At 42.1% G+C, this 22068-nt stretch overlaps 2 protein-coding genes and 1 long non-coding RNA gene across 6 annotated transcripts in view; 1 reads left to right on the forward strand and 2 right to left on the reverse strand.

The window, feature by feature from the left end:
• LOC113444211 (cysteine-rich venom protein ophanin-like) overlaps positions 1-3194 on the reverse strand; it is a 54813-nt gene extending 51619 nt beyond the window's left edge. The window contains exon 1 of the mRNA XM_087938976.1: positions 1895-3194. The gene's annotated coding sequence lies outside the window, so the exon portion shown is untranslated. The remainder of the gene's footprint in view (positions 1-1894) is intronic.
• The window catches only part of LOC113444210 (cysteine-rich venom protein pseudechetoxin-like), a 50616-nt gene that overhangs the window by 20102 nt on the left and 8446 nt on the right, over positions 1-22068 (reverse strand). Inside the window, exons 4-8 of one of the 2 annotated variants that reach the window (XM_026712848.2) lie at positions 6821-6908; positions 5945-6093; positions 4860-4948; positions 4118-4206; positions 2836-3502 (exon numbers count right to left, since the gene is read on the reverse strand). In XM_026712848.2, coding sequence (XP_026568633.1) covers positions 3375-3502; positions 4118-4206; positions 4860-4948; positions 5945-6093; positions 6821-6908 — 543 coding nt within the window. In that variant the 3' untranslated portion in view covers positions 2836-3374. Of the gene's footprint in view, positions 1-2835; positions 3503-4117; positions 4207-4859; positions 4949-5944; positions 6094-6820; positions 6909-22068 lie in introns of those variants that run through there. The other variant, XM_087939187.1, reaches the window with a different exon arrangement.
• LOC148127878 (uncharacterized) overlaps positions 10401-22068 on the forward strand; it is a 58111-nt gene continuing 46443 nt past the window's right edge. Inside the window, exon 1 of one of the 3 annotated variants that reach the window (XR_015744803.1) lies at positions 10401-10491. This is a non-coding gene — a long non-coding RNA (uncharacterized LOC148127878). Of the gene's footprint in view, positions 10492-10814; positions 10892-22068 lie in introns of those variants that run through there. The other 2 variants (XR_015744859.1, XR_015744744.1) reach the window with 2 other exon arrangements.

Below are 22068 nucleotides of genomic sequence, written 5' to 3' on the forward strand. Positions count from 1 at the left end.
GGAGAAGCATGGATGGAACAGTTTTCCCACTTTTGCCTTGCCCCAAAGCGATCATGATTAATTTATGTTTATCACTGGAGCCCAGATGAGTGAGACACCGCTAATACAATCTATTTTAAGTAGTAAGAACGCCTCAGTATTTGAAGGGGAATCTTTCTTAGTTGATGTTGTATCAGTAACCCAAGATAATAAGGAAATAGGTAAACTGGTAGCCTGCTACATGTAAAATATGTGCTACTCTAGGACATGTGTAAGGGGGTGGTCATATTAAAAAAAATCCCCTTAAAAAGTGTGTCAGGTTGCAAGCGATATAATACAGTATCTATGATAATTTCAATTACTGACAAGAATTCATATATTAGATTTATCTCTTTCATTCAGGAGCTTAAATGAATATACATAGCTCAGAACAACCAAGATCAAAAAGCACCAGGGACTGCTCATTTCAACCTTGAGCTAGAAATATTCCCCATTATTGAAACAGGTAACTCTGGGTGGCTAACTAACCAATTTATAAGAAAACAAAGCAGCACAAACCCTAACCCCCAAAACAATACAAAAAGAACTCAATAACCAAAGTTAAAATAATCCAGCCAGGAAGAAAAACTAAGGCATGTATAATAACTTCCCCAAACTGATAATTTCTATTTTTCTACTTGGTTGGATTTATTTGGATCAATTATTTTCTTTCTAAATTTATTAGGGTAATGGCTAACCACCAAGAATTAAAGCACAATCAAACTGCTCTCATTTTGAAAGATCTTAAAGATTTGACCTCTCAGCATTTATGTGACTATTTCCTTCAAGTTGACTTGACCCCTCCAGTGGATTCATCGAAAGTCCTTGTCATCAAGTGATGATGGAAGCATCATGTTTTTCTGTATAAATTCCATCCCTATGGAGCCATGCCATACATCTCTGTGAAGATATAGGACAGCTCTCTCTGATATTTAGAAAGGTGGCCAAAACAGGCTGGGAAAGTTTTACTGAATAATTTTTATGTTATTATGATGTGATTATTGAAATGGTTTTTTTTTTTTGAAGTATGCGATCATTGCTGTTGAGATATTTCTAATTACTGATGTTGTGGCTATGGACTTTTAAAATTTTTTGTTTATGTATATTTTAACTGCTGAGTGTCCAATGTGGGGTAAGAACTGTATAAAGACTGCAATAAATAAATCCCCCAAAATGGACTTGGGCGTTCCCCACTTTTTAAAGTTATGAGGTAGCCAAGAGTTATTGGTCTGATCTTTTATTGCATGATCAATATTTAGAAGACAAGGAAGGGCATCTTAGTCTTGAGCTTTTCCAAACCAAGAAGACAGAAGTTTCAGAACGATGCAAAGTATGTAACAGAAAGCACAAACTTTCTTATTACTACCTCCAGTATTATAATAAGCATAAGCTCAGGATTGACCCACAGAAATTTGAAAGAAATTCTCAAGCTCCCGGAGAATAAGTCAGAAAAACTGAATCTTCTTTCACAGGGAAGGAAAACTTTTCTAAACTTGCTAGGCACAGTTCAGCACACACCCTTTCTTCTTTGCTTTACTGAACACATTTCTGACGCATAAGACTCCACGTACCATAATTTGCTAAGAGATTGCTCCTCTGACAAGGTTCCTTGCATCATTACTAAATAATAGTTGCAGTGCCTGCATATAGAACAGCAGCTGCTATTAGCAGGAGAGGGAAGGGGAGCCAGGCTCATCTCTTCTCAAGATACATTTGTCCCATGTACTCTTAACTCTGAAGAGGAGAGAGAGAGAAAGCCCAACTTGTGGGATCTAATATGCACCCAAGGACACTGACAAAATTGAAGCAACCTATTTCTTGAAGAGGTGCTGTAAAGCAGTGATTTACCAGGGAGAGATATCAAAAAACAACTTACGGTGATGCCGAATGCTGTCTTTTAGGATTCCAATGTTCCACCTTGTGAAAGCCAATCCTTCAGTTGTGCAGAGCCCTTAACTCAATAAGCCATTTTTCCAGTGTGGAGCTCACTACAAAAAGTGCTGCAGCTACTCAATTGAAGGCTACCTCTCAAATTCATGGAGTGATACATTTGGCAGCTTTGGTGGGAACCCTAGTTTTGGCTTGACAGCCCTAAACCACTTCTCTCTTTTTTCTGCAAGAACAATAATTGTAATAAGGTAGAACTAAGGTACCGCCAGAATAAGTACCTGAATAAATGAAGGAAGAATAAATGATCCTTTCCCTTCCCTCACCATAGATTTGTATAACAGCAATTTCATATTGGCAGTTCTGTTTTCAATGAAGAAAGAGTTCAGCCATAAATGGGATCATTCCTGTGCTGGCTAAGCAGAGTCATACTAGATAAGCAGAAGGATAGGAACCCATTGACACTTCTAGGTCTAAGCTGGACATGACTGGGAAGTTAAAAACATATAGAAGATGGCAACATAAGGCTATTTCCATTTACTTATTTGCTAAGCAAATAGTACAGATGTACCTCCACTGCACTAGGTGTTGAGTCTGACAACAAGGTGATTTTATCCCTTATGTTCGTTTCCAAATGATATAGAATTTGTGATGTTTAAGCTCTGCATTACAAGGTGGTTTTTTTTTAATGTAAAACTTATTGTTTTAAGTATGAAAACACTAAAAAAACTTACGCAGAAGAAAACATTTACTGCTTTGAGGTAGGCCTTTGGTTGAATGTCTGGCTTAAGAGTCTCATCAGGGATATTAAACCACTTTATGAAGGTTACCTTTTTATAATATTTTGGTAGATTGTTACACCAAATTACAAACACACAAAAACACACATGTAGATACATAAAGTATACACATTGACCAGTCAATTGGATGTTTTGCTTTTACACAGAATTTATTTTTTTATTTAAAACATTTATAAAGCTGCCCATCTTTCATCCAACTCTGGGTGGCTCCCAATCAAAAATTAAAAATCATAAAATCATATTAAACTATAAACTACAACCAATTAAAACACTAAAAACACCAAAACCTAGCATATAATTTGCATTAAAGGCATCAAATCAGTTCTAGATCAGATTTAGTAAAGTTCTAGATTGGATTTAGTTGGAGTACAAAGAATTTTGGTGATCTTATTTTCAGGCCTTCAGTATTTGCTTTTAATCGAGCTTACAGTGTGGCATTTTTTGGATGTTACCCAGGCCTGTGATTGTTCCTATGGCCCTTTGAACTTACAGTTTTCATCCCTCGCCTGTACTCCTGCTTACGTTTCCCTTAGGCATTCATAAGACCCTCATGCAAGGTATATGAAATCAAATGTCACATAAGAATTTGCTGATACTAAAAGATGCCGTGATTTTAATAGGAATTTGGATTTTTCTGGCAGAGATAACAAATACTGTATGGGAGATCAGCTATATTATTTCAGTGCGGCAGAAGCAAGTAGCAGGGCATTTTGACTTGATCCATTCAGTCTGGCATTTATGTTTTTTCACTAAAGTTTTGCAGTTCGATAAGTCATCGTTATGTTTGCAAGGATTTGCTGAAAATTTTAAAAAGAGGAAACATGAATAAAAGTGAGACATTACCAAAAGCATAACTGCTAGGGATTATTTTACAATTGTATGCAAAGTTTTAGAGCTCAGAATCAAACATATGTATTTTTTAATAGGTTGCTTTAAAGCTGAAGATTTTTAAAATGAAAATGAAATACTCTAGTACTTAGAGTAATTATTTTAGAGTATATATTAGAATAATTATATATAGCTGCTGAATTAGTTTCAACAATAACCCTGAACAAAATTCAGAGAAACCTGGTATGGATTTTAAATTCTTAATAAGCTAAAATGGATTGATATCATCCTCATCTTTTCTGATTCAATTGTCTGGGCTCAGCAACCACTAGTATGGGCTCATATAGAAGCACCATCAAGGCAACTCTAGATGTCTGGTTATCCCATGAATAAATGTTTCATTTTGTGGTGGTCCAGTTGTCTTGCCTAGGTTTGTCTTGCTGGATAGCTGACCATCTTCCATTATGCCTGTTATTCTACCTAGAGGCTGTTAGCTCTTCAAATAAAATCTGTTCTTTGGTGACATGACATGATCTTTAAAAATGTTCATTTAATAATTGAACTTTTTTTAAAAAAAAACTTACTGCATAGTCCGTTGTCACAAGCCGAAGGACAGTCCCCACAAGGTGGTCCTGATTTATATGGAGTAGCAATTGAACCTACGATGTTCCCTCTGGAATGAAAAAAGATGAACAGAATGGTGTTATATGTTATTTATGATTTCCAAAACCCCCACTCAGTATCAATAGATAATTGACTTTGTTTGCATTGTCTTGGCCTCTCTGGTTTGGGTCATCAGTTCTGAGAGAGCAGACAGCACCGTCGAAGGGGAAGACCTGACTCTGAAATCTTCTCCAAAAGGCAGTAAATTCTTTCAAGTTTTTTTTAATAAACTTTATTGAACTTTTATTACATTAAAATCATAAGAAATATATCACTCAATAACAGCTATTTGTAGTGTTTATCATATGACAATAATTTGTGCATTATTTACAGGTATTAATTTATGCATAATTACATTCTTATTCTGTCTATTACTTACATTTAATAATTACCTATCTTTAATCTATCTCCAATCTATCCATCTATACCATTGTTCCCACACCTTATAAAATATTGAATCTTCTTCATCTTAACCCTGTCAAGTTTTGTGAGAGAGCATCAAAAATATTTTCCTGGCTAATTAGAGAGAGAAAGAACTGAGGGAAACTTTGATTTCCTTCTCATGGCTGTTTCCCCCTGGCCCTTTCATTCCCTCTCTTTCTTTGTAACATTCTCCTTCTCCTATCTCTCTGTCTTGATGAGACAAATCAAGTTGATACATACGCTGGGCAGTATTGACAAACGTAGAGGTATTTGGTTGAAGAACATTTGGCAGAAGCACAACCAAGAAGGTGACTTTTGTACCAAACTACCTGTAGATACACAAAATATGCATACATGTTGACATGCTAGAAGCTTAATATTGATAATAAACATATGGACTTCAGAGGGGCATGTAAGAAAATAAACCCAGATGCGAACATGTTGTAGTATATACAGTATATCACAATAACAATGAGTGGACAAAGAACTTCTCCAATCATTTCATATAAAAGTTTTACCAAAGCAAATATTAGAACAAGTAAGGCTTCATCCTCTGTGCTTTAAAAGTATATACTTAAAATGAAAAATATGAAACTGTTTCATCCTGAACTTTATAGACCATCTCTTTCTAAAGTGCCCCACCACATCCAAAGCAGTCTACGTGTCAAATGTTATGACCAGCAAGCTAGTTCTTCCTTCCCAGCTGCATGAAAGTCAAGATCTGAATAGACAGCTAATTGTGAATAACAACAACATGTTTAGTATGTTTACAACCCTTCATTTACTCCATATCAGTACTTAATATCAACAAAAACATTGCAACACTTTAACTTAGTCTAGTTTACCCTTTCCTCAACGTACACTGGGACTATGACTCTTAACCAGGATGTTCCTTTGCTCATGTTTATGAAATTATTTAGTGATTTTAAGGACATAGTAGCTTGGTTTTTTTGGCTACAGCACAAGAAATGTTTTGCTATTATCTTTTTATGCGATGTCTGTGGAAATTCTCAGCCATCCAGGTCATGATTATCCCAAAGGTACTTTTTTTCCAAGAGGCAACTGGACTTTCTGCTTTTTCTTTGAAGACATTTTGCTTCTCACCCAAGAAGCTTCTTCAGCTCTTTTTGTGGGGTGTTTTCTCAATTTTCCAGTCTAGCTTCAAGCCATGATTTTCCTATGTAACAACCAAGCCTACCCTTGCTTAGTGATTCAGGATCAAACAAGGACTTGAGCTTAATTCAAAGGAATCTACCTTTTTATCTTATTTTTGTGGATTTATACTTGGTGTATATAGAAACGGCAAAGATATGAAAAAGTACTACCTGGGTATAATGGCCAGTAACAGAACTTGGTGGCTTTGCTCCAATGCCATAGACAAATTTTTTGACTTCATCATACCAAGCTTGAACTACTCCACTCCATGCAAAAGGTTGACTTGACATGAATATATTTTCACCACAACGGAGTTTTCCTAAAAGTGGGGAAGGTTAAAAAAAAAAAAAAGGAACAGCTAGAAAACACAGGTGAATACATCTTTTGAAAGAAGCAAACAGACAGCAGAAAGCAGAGCTGAGCATTTCCTCTCTCTCCAGAAATACTAATGCAATCATCTTGGCAAAGCATTGGAAAGGAAAGGATCATTTTGCACCCAGATTTCTTACTGTGATGCTTTTCTAGAACCTTTGATTGTGCAGACTGACAATCCTTTGTTTTCTGAAGAGCATATAAAAACATTAATATGCTTTATTCGGAAGTAAATTAGAGCCCAGATGCACTAATTTGTGGGAACATACGTGAAATTAGGAAGATTTAGGTTTAATTTTCCAATTGACCATGGAAATCTCTGAATATCTTTGGGCTCAGCATCTACCATCAAAAACAGCTGTAGTGAGGACATTAGCACATTATCTTTAGAATCTTTGGGGAATGGTGGGCTATAAATGTAGTAATATATAATATAAAAAAGAAATGATAAAAAATAATTGTTCAAATATCATTACTCCTGCAAACCCATGGGGGGGGGGGGAAGAATTATTAACATCTCGATTGAACCAAACCATTACTATAGAATGATTCATAGGCTTTACTCTTGCTGCTAATATTGAAGAGCAAGATTGATTGTAAATGCTATTTAATGTGAAATATACTATTAATCCATTAACCATTTAAAACCATACTATTGTTTGGGATTGACTTACCCACAGTTCTTGTGTATGGTGGACTGTGAGCGAAAGTACATCTATTTGCCCAACGTTTTGCATTTTGAGCAGCACGAGAATTCCATTTCTGAATAAAAATTGACAGCAACAGTCAGTTATTGAAAAAAAATCATATGTTAAATTTGCAGAAAATATGTCTGGTAATGTTTTACTACCTTTTGGATTCCTCCAAATCCCGCAGTTAAGAATTCAGAAGTTACACCAATATTCTCTAAAATGTGCTTTGCTTTGAGTAGTTGGAGCTCCCTTCCCATCCCTTATATAGAGCTGCCCTTCTCACAAAACACAAAACTCTGGGTGGCACACAACCAAGTTAAAAGACAATAATTCACAATAACAGCAACTATTATTATTAAAAACATCAAAAACTATAAAATATAGCTAAAATGAAATGGGACCGGAACTGGGACAGGAAGATGTAATTGGGGAGAGATGGTTTCTCCAATAACCTGGCCCCATGCCATGTAGGGCAAGAGTCCCCAACACCTGGGTCATTCAGGAACCTGGCCACACAAATGAGTTCCACTCAAGCGAGCGGCGGGTGAGCAAGCGTGCACACAACTCCACTTGTGTGAGTGTTGGGCAATTGCATATGCAACTCCGCTCAGGTGAGCGGTGGATATTTGTGTTTGTGTGCAAAGCTCCATTCTGCCCCTCACACACAACCAGAGGTGGCATTCAGCAGGTTCTGACCAGTTCTGGAGAACCGGTAGCGGAGATTTTGAGTAGTTCAGAGAACTGGCAAATCCCACCTCTGACAGGCCCTGCCCCCATTTATTCTCTGCCTCCCGAGTCCCAGCTGATTGGCTGGGTCTTCTTTGGTTGCCCTGCACAGGAGAACGGAGCTGGAAAGCAGGTTAGTGGGGTGGGGAGGGAATGGGGATTTTACAGTATCCTTCTCATGCCATGCCCACCAAATAACAATAATCAAAATAAGCACTTTGATTTGGGCCTGGAGACAAACTGGTAGCCATGGAAAATACTCAGCAGAAGTATATTATTTGCTGTACAATGAACACACATAACTACCAATTCTGCTGCAATTTGCACCAATTGAAGATTCTGGGTATTCTTCAAAGGCAGTCTCGTGTAAAGCACATTTAAAAAGTCCAACCAGGAGGTGACTGGGCCCCTCAATCTAGGAATGGGCACAACTGGTATACAATATGAAGTTTATGAAGACCCTCTTAGCCACAACTGCCACCTGCTCCTCAAGCAGGAACTGTGAATCCAGGAAAAACCCCAGATTGGGCACAGAATCTGTTTAGGGCAATATAACATCATACAGCAGCAAAGAGATGTCATTGTCCCAGAACTGGAGCACCCCAAAACCCAAAGCTTGTTGTTCCTCATCCAAACCTTTGCAGTCTCTAGACATCACAAGAAAACATCTGGCTTGCAGTGGCACTTCCGTCGAGGACAGACAGAGACCACAAATGCTTGAAAATTAACGTTAATATAATTGAAAAAAAGGGGGGAAAGAACTTTGAAAAGTGGAAGTGATATAGAGCGCCACCTAATGGTACAAGTCATTTTTTCCTGGATGACTTTATGGAAAATTACTGGTCTGTTAAATGTGTGAATGAGAAAAAAACATGAAATAAAATATTTTAACATAACAAGAACCCTGGAAACTTAAAAGAAAAAGAGAGAGATTGCAGCAAGAGGACAAAGGAAGGCAATATCTTGGGACTGTTGAGGGTTGACTGGGCAAAGGAAATAGAAATACCAATAAGGATAAGAGATATAAATGGAGTCTCTTGCCAAGGATTACAACTAACTTTAATAAAATAAAGAATAACACAATTTATTTAAAAAATGGAAGAAGCAAGCAAAGAATTTTAAGTTGGAACTGCAAACTGTGAAAGAAATGATAAAAGAAAGAAGGGGACTATTGGACATACTGGCAGAAAAAAGTAATGCAATTTATAGCAGAACAAAGGAATCCTAGAGAGGAGGAGCCAAAGGAGGAGGAAAACAGCCAAGATGGACATGAAGATTCAGAGACATTGCCAAAAGATACAAAAGGAACTAAAACTGAGACATTGATGACAGAGATAATAAATAAAAGAGATAAAGCTTCCAAGAGTAAATTAGCCAAGCGCAGTTCCTGCAACCATTCATTGTATGTTTTAGCCTCTAGTCCCCTAATTATCCTGGTTGCTCTTCTCTGTACTTTTTCTAGAGTCTCAACATCTTTTTTATAATGTGGTGAACAAAACTGGATGCAGTATAGGTGTGGTCTTATTAAGGCTTTATAGAGTGATATTAGTACTTCCCTTGATCTTGATTGTATCCCTCTGTTAATACAATTTAGGATTACATTAGCTTTTTTGGATGCTGCTGCTCATATTTAGCTGGTTGTCCACTAAGACTCCAAGCTCCCTCTCACAGTTACTGCTATTGAGCTTGGTTTCACCCAGTCTATATGTGTACTTTTGGTTTTCCTTACCTAAGTGTAGGACTTTACTTTTCTCTACACTGAATTTCATTTTGTTAGATATGGCCCAGTGTTCAATTTAGTCTGTCAAGATCCACCTGGATCTTGAGCCTATCTTCTTGGGTATTAGCTATTCCTGCCAGCTTAGTATCATCTGCAAATTTGGTAAGTTCCCCTTCTATTCCCTCATCTAAGTCGTTAATGAAGATATTGAAGAGTACTGGGCCTAAGACAGAACCTTGTGGCACCCCACTGTTTACTTTCCTCCATGTAGACTTAGACCCATTAAGGACTACTCGTTGATTTGCCAGCCAGTTGCGAGTACATCTAGTGGTGGTGCTATCTATTCCACTTTTTTCTAGCTTACTAAGAAGTAGGTTGTGATCTACTTTCTCGAATGTCTTGCTGAAACATAAATATATTATGTCCACAGTATATTTTGCTGGTCTACTAATTTAGTCACTATGTTGAAGAATGAAATAAGATTGGTTTGGTATGATCTGTTTTTAACAAACCCGTGTTGACTGCTAGTTATTACTTTACTTGTTTCTCAAAGTTGGCAGATCTATTTTTTTATTATCTTTTACAATATCTTCCCGGGTGTTGAGGTTAGGCTGATTGGTCTATAACAGGGGTGGGCAATTAATTTCTGTCCGAGGGCCGAACCAATTTTACAAAAGGCCATTATAAAGGGCCCATTATAAAATGCAGCAAATTATATATAAGAATATTATATATATATATATATATATATATATATATATATATATATATATATATATATATATATATATATATATATATGGATCTTTGGTTGTTCGGGTTTTCTCCCGCGTAAGATTCAAGTATCTAGGCAACGTTTCGATGAAGTCTCATTCATCATCTTCAGGCTTCTGTCTCCGGCTCTGTGCTTCTCAGAGTAATGGAGATTGCAGCTGCTTCCTCCTTTTAACTGCCAGTGGGGGTGGGACTTGATTGGGTGGGGGCTTGGCTGTGTTCTGATTGGGTGGGGTGTGTTCTCATTGGTAGGGGGTTTGGCTGTGTTCTGATTGGTTGGGGGGTTAGCCGTGTTCTGATTGGTTGGAGGCGTGTTCTGTTCAGGTGGGGGCTTGGTTGTGCTCAGGTTAGTCTTAGTTGCTGGGGGATTTGAGCTGGTGAGCTGTGATCTAGCTGTTTGGCTTCGAGTTCGTGGTCGTGCTGCATCTTCATAGTGGGTGTCGGTTTGCTTCATGTATGGCTCGGAGGGGTTTGAAGTGGGTAGTGATGCAGCTGCAGTGCAGCTTCTGGTCCATGGTCGTGTCTCATCTTCTGAGTGGGTGTGAGTCTGTTTTCTACATGGAAGTGTGGTGGTGGCATCTTGTGTGGCTCTCATGGGCATGGGTCTGGTGTCCTTCTTCATGTTAGGTACTCTTCTGTTCATGAGGGCGGGTTTCCAAATGGCTGGAAGGTGGGAGGTGTCATCTCGTTTGTTCATGCTGTGTGGGTGTTTTTCTATTTCTATGGCTTCTCTGATTATTCTGCTGTTAAAGTGTTCGGTTTTGGCGATAGTTCTGGTATTTTTAAAGTCAATTTCATGTCCTGTGGCTTTGAGGTGTTGGACCAGGGAAGAGGTCGTTTCTTCTTTTTTGATTGAGTTCTTATGTTTTCAATGCGTGCACTTATTCTTCTGTTAGTTTGTCCAATGTATGTGGTAGGGCAGGCAGTGCAGGGGATTTCGTATACTCCTTGGTTTTCTAATTCGATTTTGTCTTTGGGGTTTCTTAGGATGGTGGATATTTTTCTGTTTGTGCAGATGAAGATGATGAATGAGACTTCATCGAAACGTTGCCTAGATACTTCGAATCTTACGCGGGAGAAAACCCGAACAACCAAAGATCTATATATAGATGAAACCCCCTACCAATGAGAACACACCCCCACCCAATCAGAACACAGCCAAGCCCCCACCCAATCAAGTCCCACCCCCACTGGCAGTTAAAAGGAGGAAGCAGCTGCAATCTCCATTACTCTGAGAAGCACAGAGCCAGAGACAGAAGCCTGAAGATGATGAATGAGACTTCATCGAAACGTTGCCTAGATACTTCGAATCTTACGCGGGAGAAAACCCGAACAACCAAAGATCCACATATAAATACCATGAGAACCTCAGAAATAAATAAATAAATATATATATATATATATATATATATATATATATATATATATATATATATATAAAAATATATAGTGACTGGAAGGATTGATCCTGCTGGGAGTTTTGACTCTGATGACTCTGACGATGGAAGGTTGGAGCCTGCTGTGAAATGTGGAGTCTGAATTATCAGAGGACAGAGACCTGAGACAGGAGGATGAGAGATTGTCGCAATCCTCCCCAGAACCTTTGACTTCGTTCAGGCCAGCAAATGATCAACAAAATGAGACAGAAGTTTCCAGCGAGGAAACTGACAGATCGTGGATTGACGCCAGAACTAGAAGAACCAGGAAATGTCAATCTGAAGGGAGGCGTCAGGACAAACATTGATTGGAGAGACTGACACGCCTATCCAGGTGATTTAAAGAGGTGTGCTGACTCTCGAGCTTTGCTTGGAAGCAAAGTGTTTGATGAGTTGGAAGAATACATTTGAAGTGGCCTTGTGAGTTATGGACAATTCTGATTAGCCCGACAGGTTCCGGGAAGTCTGCCAAGGACTGGACAACTGTGCTAATTTAACCCTTTTGAATTCGGTTTTGTTTCTGCTTTAATATTTTGAATTCTGAAACCTTGTCTTCTCATCTATGAATATAGGTGAGACATAACATTTTTGCTTCCAAGCCCAAACAAACCATCTTCAAACCGAGATGGATACAACTCAACTGCAGCATTTGGTGGAGCAGCAACAGCAACAAATAAACCAGCTGTTACAAAGTAACCAGACCCTCCAAAACCAGGTAACTCAGTTGGTGAATCATATTTCAAGCTTGCAAATTACTGCTGCTCCTTCAGCCCCTCCCTTGAGGAAAAGCCATGGCAGAGAAATTTTCAGGACAAATGGACATGTTTCTGGCATTTCTGGGGCAGTGTCAATTATTTATGTCCTTGAGGCCTGAAGACTTTCCAAATGACCGGGCTAAGGTAGGATTTATTATTAGTCTTTTGTCTGGGCAGGATGCCAAATGGGCTACTCCCTTGTTAACTCAAGATAGCCCTTTACTGGATAATTTTCAGGGTTTTCTGCAACAAATGAGGGTTATGTTTGAAAACCCAATTAAAAGTCAAACTGTGGCTAGACGGTTATGGGACATTAATCAGGGGAAACGTTCCCTGCAGAAATACATTGCAGAATTTCGTTTACTCTGTATGGACTCTAACTGGAACGAACCACCCCACATGGATGCATTTCAGGAGGGCTTGGTTGATACCATTAAGGATGAATTAGTACATGCAGAGCGGGCTTCAACCCTGGATGCATTAGTGATATAGTGCTTATGTATTGAAGCCCGTTTACAACAGCGCGGAAGCAGACGGCCCATTGTGGAACCACCTTCTCTTTTTCGTTCACAAACTACAGTTAAGACGGAGGAGCGGATGGAGTTGGGAGCACTCCGCCTTTGCTTAACGGCGCGAGAACGTTCGAGAAGGTTTCAGGAAGGCTTGTGCCTTTATTGCAGGGGTCTGGGACATTTTGTTAATTCCTGCAAACGGAGAGGGACCCGCAGACCCGTACCTGAAACCACTCCTGGCTCGTCGGGAAAACAGGGTAGACCTGACCTTAAGGAAACCCTAGGTCGGGCACGTTTCACATCCCCACCTCAAATTGCTGAAGCAAATCCTGGCCCTCCTCGGCATTTACTTCTGGACACTCGAATCTTTTTATAGTCCCAGAAGGAGGGAATTCCTGCTGTTGCGTTGGTGGACTCAGGGACTACAACCAGTTTTATGGACTGAGCTTTTGCTACGCACTATGAGATCCCATTGGTTGCTGTGGATCCACCCATTAAGGTGGAAACTGTGGTTGGGCGTGAGCTCAAGTCTGGGCCCATTCGTTTCACCACCCAGCCAGTGCATATGATCATTGGGGATCACGAGGAGGCGATGTGTTTTTATATCACTTCGAACCTTCATCTCCCTTTGGTTCTCAGCGTGTCCTGGCTGCGTTTGCACGATCCGTTGGTGGCTTGGGCGCAGAATGCCATTTCTTTTCCAAGTCTTCAATGTGTAGACCATCTGAGACATATCTGCGCCGGTCAAGATATCGCCACTCCTGCTGTTTCTCTACCTTCGGAGTTGTCGGACTTCTCCGACATTTTCAGCGAGAAGGAGGTGGATCAATTACCACCGCATCGTGCTTATGATTGTCCCGTGGACTTGATACCAAATGCTCCACTGCCCAAGGGTCGATTATACTCCATGTCGGAGCCCGAGTTGGCTGCGCTTCTATAGTTTCTAGATAAAAACTTGTCTCGGGGGTTTATTCAACCATCGTTGTCTCCTCTTTCGGCTCCCGTTCTTTATGTTAAAAAGAAGTCGGGAGAATTACGCTTATGTTGTGATTATCGCCGGTTAAACTCTATCACAGTGAGGAATAGTTATCCTTTGCCACTCATTCCGAAATTAATGGAACAGTTGCGGGAGGCTACTATCTTCACTAAACTCGATCTGCGTGGGGCCTACAACCTGGTTCGGATGCGCAAGGGGGACAAGTGGAAGACGGCACTTGGCACTTGCTATGGTCATTTCGAGTACACCGTCATGCCATTTGGTCTGACCAACGCTCCTGCGGTATTCCAGCATTTGATGAACGACATTTTTCGGGATATGCTGGATAGGTTTGTCATGGTGTATCTGAATGACATTTTGATCTACTCCCGGTCCAGGGATCACCACCTTCATCAGGTCCGTCAAGTGCTGCAGCGTCTTTGGGAGCATAAGCTCTATGCAAAACTGGAGAAGTGTTTCTTTTTTCAGTCTTCAATAGAGTTTTTAGGGCATATCAGCTCTCCCGAGGACATCTCTATGGACCCTAAAAAAGTTGAGGCCTTGTGTAGTTGGGAAGCCCCTTGTCGAGTAAAGGACGTGCAAGGTCTTCTGGGGTTCGCCAATTACTATAGGACCTTCATTCCAGGTTTTGCTAAGTTAATGGATCCTATCACTCAGCTTCTTCGACGGAATGTCCCGTTCCGGTGGGGGCCTCCACAACAACAGGCTTTTGAAACTTTAGATAAAGCGTTTGTGGCCCAGCCGATATTGAGGCATCCTGATCCGAATCGTCCATTTGTGGTCAAGACAGATTCCTCTAATGTGGCTATCGGGGCGGTATTGTTGCAAGCTCCAATGGATGGCGCACCTCTTTTTCCTTGCGCATACTATTCTAGGAAGCTCACAGCTTCTGAGCGTAATTATACTATTTGGGAAAAGGAGTTGTTGGCCATTAAAGCTGCATTTGAGACCTGGCGACATCACTTAGAGGGAGCTCAGCATAAGGTGGCGGTTCGGATGGATCACTGAAACTTGGAACATTCATCTACCGCCAGGAAGTTGAACCAACGCCAGATCTGGTGGTCGTTGTTTTTTGCAAGGTTCAATTTTTCTGTTACTTGTGTTCCAAGCAGACAGAATTGGAGAACAGATGTGTTGTCTAGGAAACCTGAATATCTCAGTCCTGAGGATCCTCTTCCTCCACGAACGGTGTTACCACCGGAATCCTTGGCTGTGCTTCAAGATCCAGTAGATTTGCGGGCTCGAATACGGGAGGCGCAGTGATTAGACGCATGGACGCAGCAGAAAAGGGGGGAAGTTGATTCCCCATGGACTTTGGAGGAGGACTTGTTAAGACATCGGGGCTTATTGTATGTACCCACCAGGACGCTTAGAGCCCTCATCATGATGCAATGTCATGACAATCCCGCTGCTGGTCATTTTGGTTTCTACAAAACTCTGCACTTTTTGGTGGCCTCGAGTTCAACATGATGTGTTTGCCTATGTTGCTTCTTGTGTACAATGTCGACAAGCGAAAGCAGCATCGGGTGCACCTCCTGGACTCCTTCAACCACTGCCGACTCTGGGCAGACCATGGGGAGCAATCTCCATGGACTTTTTAACACACTTGCCCTCGTCGTCGGATTATACGATGGTACTCGTGGTGGTTGATATGCTCACTAAAATGACCCATTTCATCCCATGTAGAAGATTACCCTCGGCTCGTGTTACTGCCCGGCTTTTTATACAACACGTATTCCGTTTACATGGCTTACCGGACAGAATTGTTTCAGATCGCGGTGTTCAGTTCACCGCTCAATTCTGGAAAAGTCTAATGAACGCTCTACGAGTACAGGTATGCTTAGCCTCGGCGCACCATCCGGAAACCGATGGCGGGACTGAGAAAGTAATTGGCATCCTCACCTAATACCTCAGATGTTTTGTAAATCAACGACAAAATGACTGGGTGACTTATCTTCCATTGGCAGAGTTTGCCTTTAATAATTCTCAACACACCTCCACCCACATGACGCCTTTTTACACCAATGTGGGTTATCATCCGAGGTTTTTCCCCCTGTCGATCGCAGATTCTCCAGTTCCAGAAGCATGAGACTTTTTGTCGGAGTTATATGCTGTACATCAGTTAATTTCCAGACAATTGGAATGAGCGAAAGCAGATTATAAACGTTTCGCAGATCATTCGCGTTGAGTGACACCTCCGTTGGCTGTGGGTGACAAGGTGTGGTTGTCAACGAAACATCTTCGAGTCGATCGTCCAATTAGGAAGTTGGATCATCGCCTTATTGGTCCCTTCCCTATCGAGGCGGTTATTAATCCTGTGGTTTATCGGCTCACCCTACCGTGCTCCATGCGCATTCACCCTGTTTTTCATCGCTCCCTGTTAGTACCTGACACCCCATCGTGTACCCTCCGTTCTTCAGAAGATACAGGCTCTCCATCTAGGCCCAGCACTGAACCTGTTACAGATACTACAGTGGTTGGAATTTATGATTCATGATGGCTGAAGGGACGATTCCAGTACTTTGTGGGGAGATTAGAAAATGAAACGGAGATTCGTTCTTGGCAGGATGTGTCCAAGGTACATGCCCCAGACCTTATTCGAATATATCATGCACAATTCCCTTCAAAACCACATCCTGATCGTCAGACTCGGGGGAAGGGCCCTGTGGTGAGGGATAGTGTTGTGACTGGAAGGATCGATCCTGCTGGGAGTTCTGACTCTGATTACTCTGACGATGGAAGGTTGGAGCCTGCTGTGCATGTGGAGTCTGAATTATCAGAGGACACAGACCTGAGCCAGGAGGATGAGAGATTGTCGCAGAGACAATCCTCCCCAGAACCTTTGACTTCGTTCAGGCCAGCAAATGATCAACAAAATGAGACAGAAGTTTCCAGCGAGGAAACTGACAGATCGTGGATTGACGCCAGAACTAAAAGAACCAGGAAACGTCAATCTGAAGGGAGGCGTCAGGACAAACATTGATTGGGCCCTTTATAATATATATATAAAAGTATAAAAACTACCAAATCCAAAATAAAAGCCTCCCCCATCAGTGAAGAAATCCAGCAAAGAATTATACCCGGAGAGAAATCATCCAGATGCCCTAAGCTTTATGGTCTCCCCAAGATACACAAAGAAGGAACCCCACTCAGACCCATAGTCAGCTCCATAGGCTCACCTCTACAAAACCTGGCCAAATTTCTCGCCAAACAACTACAACCCTATGCAGAATCCATCAACTCACACATAAGAAACTCATTCCAGTTCATCCAGATCATAAAGAAACAAAACTTACAACCCAGCGACCTACTAGTAAGCTTCGATGTCATATCCCTCTTCACCCAAGTGCCAATAAAAGAAGCCTTGACAGACATCCAAAACAAATACAACCCCCCCAAGCACATCCTAGATCTGACCAACCACTGCCTATCCAATACATACTTCACCTACAATGGACAAAAATACAAACAAATAGAAGGAGCACCCATGGGATCACCCCTCTCACCTGTCATCGCAAACCTCTACATGGAACACTTTGAAACACAAGCTCTAGAAAAATACGACCACAAACCCAAACTCTGGCTCAGATATGTAGATGACACCTTCATAATCTGGCTACATGGGAAAGAAAAACTGAACAACTTCCTCACACACCTCAACAGCCTACACCCCAAAATACAATTCACCATGGAAACAGAAGCCAACAATCAACTTCCCTTCCTAGATGTCTTGGTATACAAAAGATCCAATGGCTCCCTAGGACACACCATCTACCAGAAGAAAACACATACAAACCGCTATCTACATGCACTCTCACACCACCACCCAGCACAGATCAATTCCGTAGCCGAGACACTCATCTCCAGAACAAAATGCTTAGCCGATGAACAACACCAAAAAGCTGAACTACACACTCTCACCAATGTACTAACAGCCAATGGATTCCAAAGAAAGAAGATTACCCACCTAATCCAAAAAGAAACCCCAACCAAAATCCAAGACAGAGAACAAGAAAACGGCAAAGCCCTCCTCCCATATATAAAAGGCACTACAGACAAAATCAGCAAGATCCTCCAAAAACACAACATTAAAACAGCATTCTGCACAAACAGAAAAATATCCACCATCCTAAGAAACCCCAAAGACAAAATCGAATTAGAAAACCAAGGAGTATATAAAATCCCCTGCACTGCCTGCCCCGCCACATACATTGGACAAACAAACAGAAGAATAAGTGCACGTATTGAAGAACATAAGAACTCAATCAAAAAAGAAGAAACGACCTCTTCCCTGGTCCAACACCTCAAAACCACAGAACATGAGATTGACTTCAAAAATACCAGAACCATCGCCAAAACCGAACACTCCAACAGCAGAATAATCAGAGAAGCCATAGAGATAGAAAAGCGCCCACACAGCATGAACAAACGAGATGACACCTCCCGCCTTCCAGCCATTTGGAAACCCACCCTCATGAACAGACGAGTACCTAACATGAAGAATGACACCAGACCCACACTCATGAGAGCCACACAAGATGCCACCACCACACTTCCATGTAGAAAACAGACTCACACCCACTCAGAAGATGAGACACAACCACGGACCAGAAGCCGCACTGCAGCTGCATCACTACCCACTTCAAACCCCTCCGAGCCATACACGAAGCAAACCGACACCCACTATGAAGATGCAGCACGACCACCAACTCGAAGCCAAACAGCAAGATCACAGCTCACCAACTCAAATCCCCCAGCAACTAAGACTAACCTGAGCACAACCAAGCCCCCACCTGAACAGAACACGCCTCCAACCAATCAGAACACGGCCAACCCCCAACCAATCAGAACACAGCCAAACCCCTACCAATGAGAACACACCCCCACCCAATCAGAACACAGCCAAGCCCCCACCCAATCAAGTCCCACCCCACTAGCAGTTAAAAGGAAGAAGCAGCTGCAATCTCACATCAGTCTGAGAAGCAAGAGCCGAAGACAGAAGCCTGAAGATGATGAATGAGACTTCATCGAAACGTTGCCTAGATACTTGAATCTTACGCGGGAGAAAACCCGAACAACCAAAGATCCATATATATATATATATATATATATATATATATATATATATATATATATATATATATATATATATATATATATATATAAACATACATACATACATACATACATACATACATACATACATATATATATACATACATACATACATACATACATATATATATATATATATATATATATATATATATATATATATATATATTATATATATATATATATATATATATATATATATATATATATATATATACACTACATACATACATACATACATACATATATATATATATATATAATGTATACGAAAAAATAACACCACGGCTGCTCCTGCTACTACTTTCCATGCTTTCCAAACGCGAGTCCCAGGAGACAACAAACAGCAAACTGTGCTCAGGGGCATCCAAGCCCACCTAAAGCTAGGCCACTGCTGGTGGAGCCTTGCCCTGCCTTGGTGCCCCGTTTCCCGGCTAGGCGGTCCTGCTTGGGTGGCACTTTAAAAGCCCTCCTCCTCGCATACGCGCCCGATGAGCCGCTCACCACGACGGCAGCTCCCAGCATCCGAGCAACTTCCCAGCAACTTGCGGCTTGCTTTTTCCTCTCAGGCGCTCACGCCTGGCCCTGAGCTGTGGGGCAGAGGGGAAGCCCGGAGCGCTGCCAGGTCGCCTACTCCAAGCAGCCCGCCCGCCCACTGGGCAGAACCCGTCCCGCTTCTCAGCGGGAAGATGCTCCCGCCTGCAAACTTTGCCTGTGCAAAGTTTAAGCCTGGAAGCCCCGGAAACCCGAGCAACTTCCCGGCAACTTTTGGCTTCCTTTCAACTCGCAGGTGCTCACGCCTGGCGCCGAGCCATGTGGGGGAGGGGAAACCAGGAGTGCCGCCATGTCGCCTCCTCCAAGCAGCCCGCCCACCGGGCTTCCCCTCTGCCACGCGGCTCAGGGCCAGGCGTGAGTGCCCATGAGGAAAAAGGAAGCCGCAAGTTGCTGGGAAGTTACTCAGGTTTCCAGGGCTTCCAGGCTTAAACTTTGCACAGGCAAAGTTTGCAAGCGGGAGCATCTTCCCGCCGAGGAGCGGGAAGGGTTCTGCCTGGAGGTTGGGTGGGCTGCTTGGAGGAGGCGACCCGATGGTGCTCCAGGTTTCCCCTCTGTTGCATGGCTTGGGGCCAGGCGCAAGCGCCCGGGAAGTTCTGGGAAGTTGCTCGGGTGCCGGGAGCCGCCGTCATGGTGAGCGGCTCATCGGGCACATATGCGAGGAAGAGGGCTTTTAAAGTGCCGCTCGAGCAGGACCGCTGAGCCGGGAAATGGGGCACCAAGGCAGGGCAAGGCTCCACCAGCAGTGGCCTAGCTTTAGGTGGCTCCAAGCAGCCCCTCCAAGCAGCACACCCGCCGGGCGGAACCCTTCCCGCACCTCAGCGGGAAGACGCTCTTGCCTGCAAACTTTGCCTTTGCAAAGTTTAAGCCTGGAAGCCCTGGAAAAAAAGGGGGGATCATCAGGGACTCACTTTCGGAGTGGTCTCACTCGAAGGTGATTTTGAACTCCCAGCCGAGACCTTTGCACAGTTCTTCTTTTCTTTCCTACCCTGAGAGCGGTCCGCACTGTTTTGCAGCTTTGGGGGCCACACGGCGCAGGGCAATACGTCACACCCAGTGATTTTTTTTCAGGGGTGGGCCAGATTGGACAGACCAATGGGCCAGATGTGGCCCATGGGCCGTAGTTTGCCTACCCCTGGTCTATAATTTCCTGGGTCTGTTTTTTTTCTCCTTTTTTGAATGGGAACCACATCAGCTCTTTTCCAGTCCTCTGGTAGTTCCTCGGTGCTCCAGGATTTTTGAAAGATATGATGCAGTGGTTCTGAGATGACCTCTGGTAGCTCCTTTAAAACTCTGGGATGTAATCCATCAGGTCCCGGTGATTTGTGTTCATCAAGATCAGACAGATGTTCTCTTATTATTTTTTGCTAATTTTAACTTTTATTTCTGGTCTGTCCTTTACAATTATGTTTTTGGTGGGTTGAGCTATAGTTTCTTTTTGCATGAAGACGGATTCAAAGAATGAGTTAATCAGTTCTGCTTTCTCTCTGTTGCCTGTTATTTCCTTGCCATCTTCTCTCTTTAGTGGACCGACTGTTTCCTTGATTTTTTTCTTGTTATTTATATGTTGGAAGAAATTTGTTTTATTATCTTTGACTTTTGTTACAAGTCTTTGTTCGTTCTGAGCCTTTGCTATCCTGATTTCATCTTTGCAGAATCTGGCTATCTGCTGATATTCTGCCTTAGTTGTATGTCCTTCTTTCCATTTTTTGTACTTGTCCTTTTTTTCTTTCAATTTGCCAGAGAGATCTTTGTGCAGCCATGCTGGTTTCTTCTTGGATTTCTTGTTTTTCTTTCTCAGTGTATTGTGCTGGTCTGGGCTTCTATGATCATACTTTTTAGAGTTTCCCAAGATTCTTGAGTTGTTTTCCCCTTTAGGATTTTCATCCATGGAATCTTTCCCAAGTTCTCTCTGAGTTTATTGAAATCAACTCTTTTAAAATCCAAGACTCTGATGTCATTATGTTCTGTTGCTTGTGTTTGTGTTATGTTGAATTCTAGTATGACATGGTCACTCTCATCCAAGGTTCCTGCAGTTTCAACTCCCTCTATCACTTCTTCTCTGTTTGTAAGAATTAAGTCCAGTAAGGCTGTTCCTCTACCTTTTGGACAACAAAGTTGTCAGCTATGTTGGTTATTTGATTTCTCATTTGGTGCAGAATTAGTTTTCCAATTGATATCAGGATAATTGAAGTCTCCCATTACTATTGTTGTATGTTTCCTGCATATGTTTGTTAGTTGGCTGGCAAAAAGGACATCTATATTTTCTGCTTGATTGGGTGGCCTGTAATATACACCAGGGGTGGGCAAAGTTTTTGGCTCGGGGGCCTCATTGACTTTTAAAATTTGACAGATGGGCCGGGTCAGGACAAGATTTTTGGGGAATCGCCCCCCCTTCCCCCCCTTCTTCTCCTCCTTCCCCTCCCCTCGGAGGCCCCCTGAGTCAGGAGTTGCTACTGCTGGCGCAGCTCCGTGCAGCTCCAGTCCAGCATTGCCTCAGGAAGGGAAAGGCAAAAAGGAAGAGCCGCGGTGGCGCTTTGCAATGGCAGCAGCGGCAACGGAGGCTCAGGCTCAGCGGCTCCTGGTTTTGCCTTTCCCTTCCCAAGGCAACACGGGACTGGACCCGCATGGAGCTGCGCCAGC

This window comes from Pseudonaja textilis, chromosome 1 (genome assembly GCF_049901715.1).
Source record: "Pseudonaja textilis isolate UNSWEBS1 chromosome 1, rPseTex1.2, whole genome shotgun sequence".
NCBI classification, from domain to species: domain Eukaryota; kingdom Metazoa; phylum Chordata; class Lepidosauria; order Squamata; family Elapidae; genus Pseudonaja; species Pseudonaja textilis.